This window comes from Nylanderia fulva, unplaced genomic scaffold, assembly GCF_048542155.1.
Source record: "Nylanderia fulva isolate GAGA-0341 unplaced genomic scaffold, ASM4854215v1 Scaffold1410, whole genome shotgun sequence".
Lineage (NCBI taxonomy): Eukaryota > Metazoa > Arthropoda > Insecta > Hymenoptera > Formicidae > Nylanderia > Nylanderia fulva.
Window position 1 is genome coordinate 1 of NW_028189634.1, and position 16,605 is coordinate 16,605.

At 48.8% G+C, this 16,605-nt stretch overlaps 1 protein-coding gene and 1 pseudogene across 1 annotated transcript; both read right to left on the reverse strand.

Moving 5' to 3' along the window:
- Positions 1-3,544: 3,544 nt before the first annotated feature.
- Positions 3,545-5,983, reverse strand: LOC146724247 (uncharacterized). The gene has a single exon (XM_085480297.1). It carries the CDS (start codon positions 5,981-5,983, stop codon positions 3,545-3,547), a length of 2,439 nt encoding a protein of 812 aa, XP_085336423.1.
- Positions 5,984-7,479: 1,496 nt separating this feature from the next.
- On the reverse strand, positions 7,480-8,397 carry LOC146724248 (small subunit ribosomal RNA; annotated as a pseudogene; the record flags this gene model as incomplete).
- Between the last annotated feature and the right edge of the window lie 8,208 nt (positions 8,398-16,605).

Consider the following 16,605-nt stretch of genomic DNA (forward strand, 5'->3'; position numbering starts at 1 on the left):
TTTGTAGCCGTCATGAATAGGATTTTCTAGGTTAGGATAAACGACTCTGGAACGGCTTTTCACAAAAAACCCTTCTCCACGTAGTCCTCCGGGGGCCCGCTGGAGTATTGCTACTACCACCAAGTCTGCACGACGGCGGCTCCAGGAAAACTCGCGCCAGCTTTTCTGCGCTCACCTTTGCGACCTCCTCTGTCAGGGCTTCGTGACGAGGGGAGAAGACTAACGCCCCGCTTCGGTTGCCGCCCCACTTCCATGACGGCAGAGAAAAGGCTCAAAGCTTCAGCGCCACCCTTTTAAGGGTGTTGCTTGGGCATGATTTTACACACTCTTACGGATTCCGATTCCATGGCCACCTTTCTGCTTTTTTAAGCCCCAAAACCCCTTTTCATGGGTCCATGAGCTTTCGAGTTGGGGCCTTAACTTGCTTTTGGTTCATCCCACCCGCCATTTCTGTTTCCCAAAAAATGGCCCCACTTGGCACTCTGATTCGAAGTCCGGGGCTTCAAAATTCAAGAAAGCCAGAGATCTCCCCATTTAAGTTTGGAATAGGTTGAGGTCGTTTTGGGCCCCCCAAAGGCCTCTAATCTTTCGTTTTACCAGATAGACTGCGCGCTTTCCGTGCGGAAGGGCCCGAGGCCGCTATCCAAGGGGAAACTCGGAGGAAACCCTACTAATTTTCTTTTAGTCTTTCGCCCCTATACCCATTCCGACTCGTTTGCACGGACCCCGGGGGGGACATCGCCGACCGACGCGAAGCCAGCGCCGCTGACGATGAATTCCCCGTTCGATTTTTTTGGGTTTTTTAGGTTTACCCTGAAGGGTTTTCACGTACTCTTAAACTCTCTTTTAAAATTTCTTTTCAAACTTCCCTCACGGTACTTGTTCGTATGGGTTTCGGGGTGTTTTTAGCCTTAGATGGAGTTTACCACCCACTTAGACTGCATCTCAAGCAACCCATTCTAAGGAGAGATTCCCCGAGGCGGCACCGGTCGCTACGGGTGGCCCCTCTAGGTAAGTGGCCCCATTCAAGTGGACTTGGACCGCCCGGGGCCCTCGGGATAAGGGGATCCTTTCGAACCCAATTTCCCGCGGCGGAACCGCGGGATTCGGGGGCTGGGCTTTTTGTTCGCCCCGCCGCTACTAAGGAAACCCTGGTCAGTTTTTTTTTCCCCTTCCGCTTAAAAATATGCTTAAAAATTCAGGGGGTAATCTCCCCGCTCTGAGGTCGTCGCTAGTGAGTTTTCTAGCCGTTTGCCTCCCCCCGCGCGCTCATCGTGTCTCTCTTCTAAAATATATAAAGGGAGAGAAGAAGCGTCGACAGGAGCAGCAGCGGCAGCCCACGAAATACCGAGAAGGAAATCCCCGGGGGCGCTAACCGCACACACACTCGTTGGGGGAATGGAGACGATTATCGGGGGTTTTTGAAATTCTCGGCTCTCCTTTTCTTTTAAAACGAAATTCGGGGGGAAAATCGATTCGAGAGTAACGACGCGGCGCGCCGGTCTTTTTTTTGCTTTACGAAAATTTCGTGGACTCGGACACGGGGTCCTCGCGATTAAAAACCCTTCTCCGAAAGAGGAAAAGGATTACGAAGCTCCTCCCCGACGACGACCGCCGTTATTTCTCCGTAATACCTTTATTGTGCGGGAAAGGGCGCCTCGGATAAGGCGCGACGCTATGCACCAAGAGACGCGGACAGAGGCAGAGCACGGTCTCTGTGTGAGTACGGGGGGAGAGCGGTGAGACATGCGCTACCTATTTTGGGGGAGAAAAACGACGCACGCGCCGCTCTAGGGAAAGCGGTCCTTCACCGCCCTGACCCTTTTTTTTTCCCCTTTTTCTCCCTTTGCCGGCATCTTACTCTCTCCCATTTTTTTCCCCGGGTCTCGCTACCACACGACTTGGATACACAAAACCCTCCCCCTTTATTCGCCACATCCCCGGGCGCGTTCGCCAACGTTTTTACACGCTTGTGCGCTTCTCTTTCTCATTATTTTTCGGTGTGTTTTCCAAAAACGCAAAGGGTTTTCGCCGCCTGGTCGGCGCGGCACAGACACCTGGGCGAACGTTCAACATCGTCGTACGCCCATTGTAAGGTTTTCACAGGGGACAGGCGACGCGCGCGCCATTTTTTGGTCCCCCCTCGTGGCCGTGCGCGTTTCGGGCGCAAGTTTTAAGGGTACTAAAAAGCTCTCCCCCGGGCGTGGGCCGGGGAATGTATCCGGGGACCGCAATGCGTTCGAAATGCGATGTTCAGTGTCCTGCAGTTCACAATTTGCGAGAACCGTTTTTTTAATTTTTTCCCCGCGAGGCAAATTTATTTTTTTTAAAGTCGGCTGTAATACGAAGAGACGGATGCGGAGAAAATTTTAAATGTGGAGAAATTTAAATTTTTAGGGAAAGCATTTTATTCAAAACTCCGAGACAAAATTAAAAAAGCGGAAATTTGCTTAGAAAGAAAATAAATTGTGCGATCTCTTTTCGCTGATAAACGGAGATCCTCATTCAGACTCCTCGGTAGACTCATTTTGATCCTCGCGGAATTCGGCGCAAGGGTCATCCATTGAAAGCGTGGCCCACGTCTGAAATCCATTCGGGACGATTGCCCCATCACCTTCGAAAAGCAAGACAAGGCGGTTTTTTGGGGGAATTTTCCCCGCCTGGGAATCAAACAAACCGGGAAAAATCTCGGCGTCGAATATTTTCATTTTTACATTAACCTTTCTTCGTCGCCCGAAAAAACGTGACAATTTTAACATACCCCCCCGCCCCCCGCATTGAACGTATGCGAAATGCGAAATAGCCAAGGGAGTCTTTAACGTACGATAAACAAAAATCAATTTTCAATAACCAAGAAATCAAAAAAAAGATCAATGCATAATTCCTTGCGATCGAATAACGAGGGGAAGAAACAGAAGGTGAAAAACCTTTAAATTTTTGAGTAAATATTTTAAATTAAAGCGCTTCAATTTTCAATGGCCCGAGCCTTAGCAAAAATTCGCCTCTTCGGCTGTTCGACACCAAACAATTTTCTGTTTCGAAATTCTACCGAAAATGCGTGGGTCGAATAACAAATTCATAAATGCATACCTGGCTCGAAAACCACGCCGAAGAGGAAAATTGGCCTAACATAGTAGTTTTAACGTTAAAAGGGGAAAAGCCAAAACGCGGGGACAAAGCGTTATCCCAACGAACTAAATAATTTTTCCCTTAGAATTAAATACCGGCACAAGGGACCAAATTTTCTTGGACACGGCCAAAATTTTAAATAGAAAAAAATCTTATTTTAATTTAATTTTAATCCCCCCTTTAACTCCCCTACGGAAAAAAATGGGTTAAAAAAAAGCGTTTTTTACCAACATTAATATATTTGGTGTCTCGATGATGAAAAAAACAAGTAAAATTGATCTGTTTTTATATGGGTTGATGCGGGCACATACGCAGTGCAGCGTGTTTAAGGGCCCGCCGACGCGTAGGATCCCCCCCTGTCCCGAAAAGGGCTTAGCTTTTATAGGGGGTTTGAGTCGGAGGGTTTTTCCATTCTTTAGGATAGCCAGAACTCCTGGACGTCGTTCTTAGAGTCGTCTCTCCACAGGATTCGCTGCAGGCTTCGATCGTCCGGATGCACTAGGATCTGCCGATACATCTTTTCGATATCGGCAGCGAAGACGTATCTGTGGCGTCGCCAACGCAGCAGGATGTCAGTCAGCGCAGGAAGCAGATTCGGTCCAGTCAGAAGAAATTGGTTGAGAGAGTCCCCGTTCGGCAAGGAGCTCGAGCCGTTGAACACGACCCTCAGCTTAGTGGAAGTGCTGTCCGGACGCAGGACCCCGTGATGCGGCAGGTAACAGGTACCTCGTTGTGGCTCAGCTGGCGCTGGTGCAAGCATCATATGTCGCAGTTCCTTGTACTTTTGCATGAACTCTACGTACATGTCCTTAAAGTCGGCATCTTTCTCTAACCTTTTCTCCGTCTGTTGCAGAGCACGACTGGCGGCGCGACGAGTCCCAAACAGATCCGGGAGAGGCTCGATCGTTGGCAGCCGCACTATGTACCTGCCGTCAGGAGAGCGCGAGTGATGACGGCGGTAGTGCTCCTCGCACTCTAGTTCCGCCTTGGTGAGGGTCGGAGATGGCCGGTGGACTTCCTCCTGCTCCCAGAACCGCCGCACCAAGCAGGTGATGTCCTCCTCGATTTGGCAGTGATGAGCGGAGATGTGTTGGCTGGGCGCCGTCGAGCTAACTGTACCTGAGAGAATCCAGCCCAACGAGGTTTGTTGAGCTACTGGATCCTTAGAACCTCCTTTTCGTAGACCCTGACGGATGATGGTCCCATATACGTCGGCTCCCAGTAGGATGTCGACGGGGTCCGAGGAGCAGAATTCCGGATCGGCGAGCTCCAGGTCCTCCAGATGGGTCCAGGTTCGTCTACTGCTGCGGCATCCTCCGGAAAACAGCGTCAACTTCGGCAGCACTAAAGCGTTGACGAAGGTGGGCGATTCCCCTCTGCGCGACTGCAGGGTGAGTCTCATTTTCCCCTTTGTCACTCCGGTCCTTTTCTCTCCGACTCCATAGACACTAACGGCGGCTGCTCTTCTAGGGAGTCGTAAGCGCTGCGCTAATCGCTCCGAAATGATGGAGGATTCGGAGCCCTGGTCGATCAGAGCGCGAGCGGACTGCCAGCTTCCGTGGCAGTCGAGGACGCGGACCCTAGCCGTAGCGAGCAGCACCGTTGCGGAGGAAGAGTCTGCGCCTTGAGCCACGTGAAACGTCGTGGCGGCCTCGGCTTCCCGGAATGCATCGTGAAGCGAGGAGTGATGTCGACTGCCACACGCTGTACACGTCTTCTTCGAAGAGCACTCGGAAGATTGATGCCGGCCAAGGCAGTTTGAGCAGAGCTTATGCTCACGGACGAGCTGCTTACGCGCCATCGCCGTCTTATCCTTATAGTCGCCGCAGAACATAACAAAGTGGTCCCCCTGGCAGATGGAGCACCGGCTTCTGGACTTCTCTTTTGGATCTTGGCCTTTGACGTGGTGGCTCCTCGTTGATTTCGTAGTGCTGGAGCTGCTGCTGTCGTTCCTGGCCGGAAACAGCGCCTCCAACGTATGGAGCCGACGTTCTATGAAGGCCTCAAGCGAGGCGTAGCTTGGCGGACTCGTGGTGTGACTTATATCACTCTCCCATTCTCGCCTAGAGCGGCTGTCGAGGAGCTCTACGACGAGGTGGACGAAGAGATCCTCCGTGCGGTCTATCGGTCGGTCTATGCTCTTCAGGGAGCTGACAGTTGTTTTTACTCCATGGAAAAGCCTCCTCAATTCAGCGGCGGATTCGCTTTTCATCTTGGTCAACGCTAAGAAATTATTCAGATAATTACGAGTCAGCAATCTTTTGTTCTCGTAATAATCGCTTAGAGTTTTCCAGGCGATTTCATAGTTGTCTTCTGTGGTGCTGAGGTTACGAATCAGCAGATCGGCGTCACCCTTCACACAAAGTTTTAAGTAGTGTAACTTCTCCACAGGTTTTGCTGCCTGATTCCGGCCGATGAGGGATTGGAACAGATCCCGGAATGAAGGCCAATCCTCGTATTTCCCGGCGAAGGTAGGCGGTTGGATTTTTGGCAGCGCTGTCCGAGGAGCGGGACTAGTTGTCGCGGCCGCGGTAGAGCTGGCTGCCTGTAGCTGCAGCTGGAGAGCGCTCTTCAGATCAAGCATGAGGTCCTTGTTCAGCAGGTAAGCTTCCTCGCCTAAGGACGGGATGTCCTGTTTAGCGTAGACCTCATGCTTTATTTCGTCAACCCGATCGGCTAACGTATCATTAAGAGCGTCGAATTTATTCCATAGCTTCTCGAGATTTTGAAGCCGGGCCTCCACCGCGCCGAGGGTCATATTGGCCTCGCCGAGCTTCCGCAGGTTCTCGAACGCGCGCGAGATCTTGCCGTACAGCACCGTGGCGGTGGCAATGATCGCCTTCGTGTCTGTCATTTCTAACAATGTTTCTCTGTTCCAGAAGCACTGGTCACCGACACTCAATCACAATCGCTTCCGTGGCACCGGATTCACAGGAGGTTCCGGAGGAATCCGGCTCGAAGGACCAAAAAATGTGCGCGACGGAAAGATGGATAGGACGTGGTCGGAAGCGAGACCGAGAAATAGACACAACACTCGACACACGCGTACGTACAAGGAAAAAATGGCCCAAAGGAGCACAAGGGGCATACTATTGTTCTTAGAACATGATTAAATAATGGCGCTGTATATATCTATTTGAGAGCAGGCCGCCATGTTATTTTTCTGAGTCATTAACAAATTGGTACTCTGGAATTACGAGCAATTATTTTTCATTGTACGGGCTAGTATGAATTTCAAATCAAATCTCTATAAACGACTATTATATTTTGTGCACTAAGAATAACATATCGCACTTATTTTCTAGAATCAAATTGTAATCAGTTTTACTTATATGTATGTATGTTCAATGTGAACTTGCACCTTGAATAAAATATCACAGTTATTTTTCATGGTAATATATTATTACTAAATTTAGATAATATACACTTTACGAATGTTCACTTTGAACTGGCACCTTGAATAACATATCAGTTACTTTTCGTGATAATTTATTATTAGATCGTTTAAATTTTTGAGTACCTTCTTTTGAACATGGCCTGACCTTTTCATTTTTATGATTTTTTTAGGATATATATAATCTTGATGACGTCAGCGGACAGAGAAAAAGACGACGTTACTTCATTTTTCATGAAAAACGTCACTTTTTGACCGCTTGTATCTCCAGAACGGCTTGACCGATATTATCTTTTCTTGGCTCAAATTACTCGTGGCGATGCCGCCTTTCAGGTTATATTACGTGCAATTCACAATTTTTTATATTTTAGTAGTTCTACACCCCCAAAAAATGGACTTTGATGGTGCAGGATAAGGAGATTTGTAGTGTCTTTTAAGGTCTTTTAGGGTTTGAACATGGCCGGAGACACTACCGCGTCTCCTAATAAAATTCAAGAAAATTTGTCCAAACTACCACTTCAAAGAGTTGGTTGTTAAAAATTCGATGAGATGTCAATAAAACAATTTGAAGAATACAGCCGAAAATATGATATCATCGAGGGATTAATAGATCTCGGATCCCTAGGACGACACGATGAACCAGCTGGACATATTCTACTATTTTGCCTTGATAGCATTAATGCGGAAAATCCTTGGCGGCAAATAGTAACATACTTTTTGTCTGGAAAAAGTTTAACACATAAGGAGATTATTGAACTCACTTAGATATGTTTAAAGAAATTAAAAGATGTAGGGGCAAATGTACAGATAATCACATGTGACCAAGGTGGAGCAAATAGAAAAGCTTTTAATATTTGGCAAATTTCTCCACATAAACCGTCTTTTTCATTAAACAATGAAACTTATTTTGCTTTTTTTGATTGATCTCATCTTATCAAGCAGTTGATTAGTCAGTTAAGATCTCATAAGTATATTTATGTTAATGGCGAAATTATTATGTCTTTTCATAACTTATTTGCAACATGGCAAATTTACAGAAAATTAAATATTCAAATTTATTGTATCACATTACCTACGCGCACTTTTACCCAAACAATTTTGAAATCATGAATGTGAAAAAAGCATTTCAAATGCTAAGCCCACCGGTAGGACGTCCCACATCACGCCAATTAAACACCGCGAGCGGTGAACCGACGGTGTGCGACACAGATTCAACTACGAGCTTTTTAACCGCAACAACTTTAATATACGCTATTGGAGCTGGAATTACCGCGGCTGCTGGCACCAGACTTGCCCTCCAATGGATCCTCGTTAAAGGATTTAAAGTGTACTCATTCCGATTACGGGGCCTCGGATGAGTCCCGTATCGTTATTTTTCGTCACTACCTCCCCGTGCCGGGAGTGGGTAATTTGCGCGCCTGCTGCCTTCCTTGGATGTGGTAGCCGTTTCTCAGGCTCCCTCTCCGGAATCGAACCCTGATTCCCCGTTACCCGTTACAACCATGGTAGGCGCAGAGCCTACCATCGACAGTTGATAAGGCAGACATTTGAAAGATGCGTCGCCGGTGCTAGGACCGTGCGATCAGCACAAAGTTATTCAGAGTCACCAAAATAAACGGTGGACGAACGGCGAGCCGCCCGCCACCGATTGGTTTTGATCTAATAAAAGCGTCCCTACCATCATTGGTCGGGACTCTGTTTTGCATGTATTAGCTCTAGAATTACCACAGTTATCCAAGTAAATGTGGGTACAATCTAATGAACCATAACTGATTTAATGAGCCATTCGCGGTTTCACCTTAATTCGGCATGCACTGAGACATGCATGGCTTAATCTTTGAGACAAGCATATGACTACTGGCAGGATCAACCAGGGAGCTTCGTGTTCGGTTATTCGCAAGGGAGTAACTCGCGAGCGAGCCCGAAGACTCGTCGCTAGCTCTTTTTCGCGCGCGCGCGCGTTCGATGCCGAAACACCAACGCGCGCGTGACACGCTCGTATGTGCCATTTTATTTGCCGCCGGTCTTGCTCAGCCGGTCGGCGACACTCTGCTGTGTTTAACGCTATTATGTAAAGCGTACGAGAGAACGACGGAGGCGAGAGTAAACCCCCGCGCCGCCGCCTCTCCTCTTCTTCCTCCTCCTCTCCGTTCAAAAATCCACAAGATCAAAATACTCGTGTTCTTATTCTCCCAAATGTTATGATGCGCGGTCTCGAGAGACCGCGCGATTCACCCTGACGCTAGATCGACGATGGCGATGCTTAGACGTCGAGGACTGTTCTGTCTGGTACGAAACGGGAGGGAACCGCGCGGCCAACACACTAGAGGCGTGCGCGCCACATAAGAGCCATTCGGTCTTGCGACACCGACTCGTGGCAATGCTGTGCTCGTAATAAATAAGTGTGCGTTAATTTTGCGCGCGTTCGGCGACGAACGAGAAGAGCCGCACCGTAATCCCCGGCGAAGAGGAATACGAGACGACGCGAGAGTCGAACGTACGTTCTCGCGAGACACGCAACCTCCAAGCATGAGAAGACTTGGCGGCGGCGCGTTCTGCGACGATCGTATATTATTTTATATATTCGTGGTTTCCAAATCAAACATTTTATATAAATGTTCTCTCCGTGTCAGAGTCGCGACTCGACAAACTCCGTTCTCGACCCGTTCGGGCGATTCTTCGTTTGTCAACGTCGAGAGCGCGACACGTACAATATTAATCTCTCCTACCTCTTATAGTACCCAACCGACCGGCCAAGCGGTCGGCGACGGTACGGAGAGCGGTCGAAACACGCCGGAGTGGCGAGAGACTCGAGAAAGTACGTTTACGACTCGTCCGGACTCGCTCGACTCGTTCGACGCGCCGAGCGCGACGTATCTCTTATAGTACCCAACCGGCCGGCCAGGCGGTCGGCGACGCACGGTCCTACGCACGGCCGTATGCGAGCGCGAGCGCCGAAAGGCGCGTTCAATCGAGACATTGTCGCGGAGAGCGAACGATCGAAAAGTCCTATTGTACGATAAAATATTATCACGATAGCCGTATGGCAAATGTCAAACAACGATAATTAGCATTAATTAAGAAGGAAACAAACGAAATGCCGGGACAATAAGGTATAAGCACCGACGGTACCTCCGGGCCGGGCGGCACCTCCGGGCCGGGCGGCACCTCCGGGTCGGGCGGCACCTCCGGGCCGGGCGACACCTCCGGGAACCACGGCCGACCGGCGACACCTCCGGGCCGGGCGACACCTCCGGGAACCACGGCCGACCGGCGGCACCTCCGGGCCGGGCGGCACCTCCGGGCCGGGCGACACCTCCGGGAACCACGGCCGACCGGCGACACCTCCGGACCGGGCGACACCTCCGGGCCGGGCGACACCTCCGGGAACCACGGCCGACCGGCGACACCTCCGGGACGGGCGGCACCTCCGGACGACCGAATGATCTCTCGAAGTCAGACGACCGCCGGCGGTACCTCCGGAACACTTAACGACGATTTACGGCGCCGCAACGAGGAGAGCTACGTAAAAACGTTTCGGACGAAAGTTACTTACTATTCGGCGCTCGCTCGACATGAGGGCGCTGTCCGATTACTAACTCGAAACGTGTCTCTCAAACCCACGTGTCGGAGACATATATTTCGAATTATTACGGATGATACGCAACACGCAAGCTGCGGTGACCGCGATTACGGTACGGAACACTCGCCCGATGCGAAATCACGCGCGCGGCAACCGAGACGGCTCGTTACGGGCGTGATTATACGTGCGGCACCACATAACGGCCGGCGTCAACTTGGGGACGGACGGCACCTCCGGGACGGGCGACACCTCCGGACGACCGAATGATTTCACCAAGTCCGTCGCCCGCCGGCGGTACCTCCGGGGCACTTGACGGCAAGTAGCGCCGCTACGAGGAGATAATGCTACGATACGGAAATACGTTTCGGACAAAGGTTTCGTACTTTTCGACGCTCCGCACGACCGCGCGACACGATTATTACGATATCTGCTAATTCCCGGCTACCACTCGTCGGATGCACAATCTTCGAGATTCTACGACCGATACGTGGACGAATGCAGGCAGGATGCCGATAAGCGAAGCCGGAGTGTTTGCACGAATAAACTTTCCGATGCGTCCTCATTTAATTAATCTCATTTAGCTCGCTCGTTAGCGGTACAAGCGAGAACTCGGGAACAGGCGCAAGTTCGCTCGCGGCGCGTTGCTCTCGCCGGCGAGCGAGAAATTTTTCCAGGCCCGATAGCGGCAGTGTTGCCTTGATTAGCGGGCGACACCTCCGGCGGCACGCGCCGCCCGTAACCCAAGTACGATCGCGGCGTGTTGCTTTCGTTGGCGGGCGACACCTCCGGCGGCACGCGCCGCTCGTAACCCAAGTCCGATCGCGGCGTGTTGCATTCGTTGGCGGGCGACATCTCCGGCGGCACGCGCCGCCCGTAACCCAAATCCGATCGCGGCGTGTTGCTTTCGTTGGCGGGCGACACCTCCGGCCGCACAAGACGCTTTTTCCAAGTTCGCTCGCGGCGTGTTGCTTTCGCCGGGCGAGCGACAAATTCTTCCAAGTTCGCTCGCGGCGTGTTGCTTTCGCCGGGCGAGCGAGAAATTCTTCCAAGTCCGTTGCGGCGTGTTGCTATCGCCGGGCGAGCGAGAAATTCATCCAAGTCCGTTCGCGGCGTGTTGCATTCGCCGGCAAGCGAGAAATTCTTCCAAGTCCGTTCGCGGCGTGTTGCTTTCGCCGGGCGAGCGAGAAATTCTTCCAAGTCCGATCGCGGCGTGTTGCTTTCGTTGGCGGGCGACACTTCCGGCGGCACGCGCCGCCCGTAACCCAAGTCCGATCGCGGCGTGTTGCTTTCGTTGGCGGGCGACACCTCCGGCGGCACGCGCCGCCCGTACCCCAAGTCCGATCGCGGCGTGTTGCTTTCGTAGGCGGGCGACACCTCCGGCCGCACAAGCCGCTTTTTCCAAGTTCGCTCGCGGCGTGTTGCTTTCGCCGGGCGAGCGACAAATTCTTTCCAAGTCCGTTCGCGGCGTGTTGCTTTCGCCGGGCAAGCGAGAAATTCATCCAAGTCCGTTCGCGGCGTGTTGCTTTCGCCGGGCGAGCGACAAATTCTTCCAAGTTCGCTCGCGGCGTGTTGCTTTCGCCGGGCGAGCGAGAAATTCTTCCAAGTCCGTTCGCGGCGTGTTGCTTTTGCCGGGCGAGCGAGAAATTCATCCAAGTCCGTTCGCGGCGTGTTGCTTTCGCCGGGCGAGCGACAAATTCTTCCAAGTCCGTTCGCGGCGTGTTGCTTTCGTTGGCGGGCGACACCTCCGGCGGCACGCGCCGCCCGTACCCCAAGTCCGATCGCGGCGTGTTGCTTTCGTTGGCGGGCGACACCTCCGGTCGCACAAGCCGCTTTTTCCAAGTTCGCTCGCGGCGTGTTGCTTTCGCCGGGCGAGCGACAAATTCTTCCAAGTTCGTTCGCGGCGTGTTGCTTTCGCCGGGCGAGCGAGAAATTCTTCCAAGTCCGTTCGCGGCGTGTTGCTTTCGCCGGGCGAGCGAGAAATTTTTCCAAGTCCGTTCGCGGCGTGTTGCTTTCGCCGGCGAGCGAGAAATTCTTCCAAGTCCGTTCGCGGCGTGTTGCTTTCGCCGGCGAGCGAGAAATTCATCCAAGTCCGTTCGCGGCGTGTTGCTTTCGCCGGCGAGCGAGAAATTTTTCCAAGTCCGTTCGCGGCGTGTTGCTTTCGCCGGCGAGCGAGAAATTCATCCAAGTCCGTTCGCGGCGTGTTGCTTTCGCCGGCGAGCGAGAAATTTTTCCAAGTCCGTTCGCGGCGTGTTGCTTTCGCCGGCGAGCGAGAAATTCATCCAAGTCCGTTCGCGGCGTGTTGCTTTCGCCGTCGAACGTGTGGGGTCTCGTCTAACCGACAAGACGAATCCCCAAGCCGAGGGCTGAGTCTCAACAGATCGCAGCGTGGTAACTGCTCTACCGAGTACAACACCCCGCCAGGTACCTAAGTCGTCTACAGACGATTCCGAGTCTCGACATCGAACTTGCGAAACCCATGATCGACCGTTAGACGCCGTGCCGTCGTAGCGGTGAGATCCCGACGACGGGCGATGGCGCCGTACGGCAAACCGGGCTCGTGCGACGACCGGCCCGAGGACCGGCCGCCTAGTAGTGTCACATTGTTTTGAGCCTTTCGACTCACGAGACTCCTAGAGATATCATTGCCACCTTCGACTAGAGAGGATACGGCCTTAGAGGCGTTCAGGCATAATCCCACGGATGGTAGCTTCGCACCTCCGGCCGCTCGACCGAGTGCGTGAACCAAATGTCCGAACCTGCGGTTTCTCTCGTACTGAACAGGATTACTATTGCAATGACTAGTCATCAGTAGGGTAAAACTGTATACGTTAACCTGCGACTCTTTTCTGGTCTTTGTTCAATTGCGACATCATTTGCGATAAATCAATCGGGTCGTCAATCTTACCAAAATCTTCCAGATCTTTCATCGCGTCGTCAGCTTCTATCGGATTACAATCCAGTTCATTGTCATCGGATTTGTCTCTGTCTGCTGTTTTCAGATCATTTTCGCGCTTCTCGATTAATTCAGCAACGTTCTCAAAAGCTTTCTGTATTTCTTCGAGCCTTTCGTGATATTTCATTGCCTTCGTTAAAACAGACTCTGAATTCTTAAAGGCATCCGTGTAAGTCTCGAATGTACCTTTGAGTTCACTCAAATCTCTCCATGGTTTGAACAGAAGAAACAGCAAATAAAAGTATTTTTCGGGCTCAGTTTTTATATTAAATCGATAATGGTTAACTAAATAACCCTTTTTTCGTTTTTTTAAAAATAAACCCGATGCCAGTTTGTAACACTTGACTTCGTCATTATTTGACATCTGTTTCGTAATTTCCCAGAATCTGGCAAAATCGTACAAATTCAATGATTCTAATTCCTGAGGTCTATTTGGATAGTAATCATCGATGAGTGACGAACAGTAAATATTCGTAGAATTTTCATCAAGAGCTTAAATTTCATTAAATGTTTTAACTTTTCTATTTCTCACCTCATTAACATCGATCCATTTGACCATGGTATCATTATCCGTACCGTACAAGGGATTCCCTAATAGTGTATCCGCAGTTTCTAAAGCACCGCATTCTCTGTTATTTAATGAACGCATTGCAAAATTCCACAGTTTCGATGCCAAGGACTTATTCGAATCTATCACTTCAAAGTCTGTATTGCATTTTTCCGACTTTGTCGTGTATTTTGTTAAATATGAGTTTAAAAACTCTGATTTTTTTCCAATAAATTGTATGTCCATATTTCCCTTCCAGGCTAATTTGATAGACGGATTATAATCATTTATAAACCTTTCCGACTCCTTGCGAGGAAGATCGTACAATCTGCTCTTACTGCGTAAATTTTTTCTACCGACTATCGAAGTGATAACGTCTCTTAAAACGAAATTCTCAGTAACTGGCCGAGGAAAATCGAACCGACACTTTCTGTATATATTAGTTTCTGTTTTTTTCGTACGCATGCAATACGAGTTATGTTTATGATTCTGATCACTTATTACCGTATCGTACAACGTTGGCGAAACATTTTCATCTAGAATTTCACACGTTACGTATTTTTGAATAAACGTAGCAACTTCTTCATCCGGCGATTTTCCTAATACTGGAGCATCTTTTATCCAAATCATACAATGCATGTGCTGGATACTTCTACGTTGATATTCCAGTCGCCAGAAGTAATGAATAACCTTTCCTATTGAATTATCGGACGAACAAATAAAATCAATCATGGCTTTGAATTTTATGCACATGAATCTAGAAGTACTTACAGCATCGTATGCGCTTAGTTCGCTGATGCCTAACTTCTCTTTATCGGGATTCATATCTCGTAAATATTCACCCAAATCGGACCATTTCCATTCACTAGGACTCAAAGTCAAAAACCACGTCGCTGGACCGTAATGCAAAGTCATGCATTTTACATTATTGGACGGTTGTCGCCAAAATTGATCCGTATTTCTCAATTTTGCGAAAATACTCATTAAATTCGATTCTAATTGGCAACCTTTCAATTCGTTCAAGTATCTACCAGCAGTGTATCTCTCTCGTGGGTTAGTAACCATCATTGTATAATAGATACCACTTTTCAACTGTCGGTAGTTAGCATCATTGAGAAGGAAGAACAGATACTGCAGATTCAACCTGAATCTACTATGTTTCGACATCAATCGTGTTCTAATAAATAAATATTCCGGCAATGCAAAGTTTCTATCTTCTCGTTGTCCATTGACACCATCAGGATATAAATCAGGGAAACACATGACATCCAGATATTTATAACGATTATCCATTGGAAAATCTTCAATTTTCACCATTTGATAAAGCTTCAATGCAGATTCGTTATCGATTCTTTTCGCGTGTATTGGGTATATTGTATTACTTATCGTTAATATTCGAATGTTCAGTGATTTGTGTGAGAAAAGCCGTACATTTTAAAACGGTTTGATCATTATTATTTTTGTTTTGCTGTACATTGTACAAATTCAATGCTGGTAATTCCTCAACCACCTCATTTATTTCGTCATTGTCGCTTTCCTCATCGACAATCCTATATTCTGTTTCCTGCAACTTATCCTTTAATAGATCATCAGAAGACGCTGGAAGACGAATTTTTGAGTAATGAGGATTATTTTCTTTCAACCATTGTAAAGCCTTATACATTTTATTAATATCTACCAAATTTTCTCAAACCACTTTAGATTTCTTGGGTATACCTCAAACGAGAATGTGCAACTCGTGATTCAAATTTATAGGATCTTCCAGAGGACATACCTTATCCAATGTTTCTTGTAAAGGCAGAGGCAAATGAAATGTTCTACCTTTTCCTAAACAGAGTTCGATTATATAAGTTTCTTGATTTAAAATGTGCTATATTTAAATCATTTAATTATTTTTTTCGTTCAAGTACAATTAACAGCAAAAACTGCATATACGTAGGTATGTATTTGACTCTACTGCCATTACTTGAAACAAATACATTATTTGATATTAACAAATTGGAACTCTAGAATTACGAGTAATTATTTTTCATTGTACAGACTAGGTTTAAATTTTTGAGGATCTTCTTTTGAACATGGCTTGATCTTTTCATTTTTATGATTTTTTGGAGATAGGGTGAAAGAGAACGAAAGAGGGTGAGAAAGGACGTACGAGGGTGAAAGAGGTGAGAGAGGACGAAAGAGGGTGAAAGAGGGTGAGAGAGGACAAAAGAGGGTGAGGTAAGACGAAAGAGGGTGAAAGAGGACGAAAGAGGGTGAAAGAGGACGAAAGGGGGTAAGAGGGAATGAAAGAGGGTGAAAGAGGGTGAGAGAGAATGAAAGAGAGTGAAAGAGGACGAAAGAGGGTGAGAGAGGGCGAAAGAGGTGAGAGAGGACGAAAGAGGGTGAGAGAGGACGAAAGAGGTGAAAGAGGCGAAAGAGGGGTGGGAGTGGGGGTGGAAGCGGTGGTGGTGGTGTCGTGGGGTGGGGGTGGGGGCGGGATGTGGGAGGGAAAGGGGTGGGTGGAAGTTGAGAGAGGTGTGAGTGAAAGGTGAGAAGAGATTTATACGCGGACAGAAAAGAAGAAGAAGAAGAAGAAGAAGAAGAAGAAGAAGACGACGTTACTTCATTTTTCATGAAAAACGTCACTTTTTGACCGTTTGTATCTCCAGAACGGCTTGACCGATTTTATTTTTTCTTGGTTCAAATTACTCGTGGCAATGCCGCCTTTCAGGTTATATTACGTGCAATTCAAAATTTTTTATATTTTAGTAGTTTTACACCCCCAAAAATGGACTTTGATGGTGCAGGATAAGGAGACTTGTAGTGTCTTTTAAGGTCTTTTAGGGTTTGAACATGGCCGGAGACACTACCGCGTCTCCTGATAATCCTGATGACGTCAGCGGACGCGGACAGAGAAGAAGAAGAAGAAGAAGACGACGTTACTTCATTTTTCATGAAAAACGTCATTTTTTGACCGCTTGCATTTCCAGAACGGCTTGACCGATTTTATTCCTTCT

Coding starts and splice junctions, on each gene's coding strand:
- LOC146724247 (XM_085480297.1), bottom strand. CDS start 5,983: ATGACAGACACGAAGGCGATCATTGCCACCGCCACGGTGCTGTACGGC.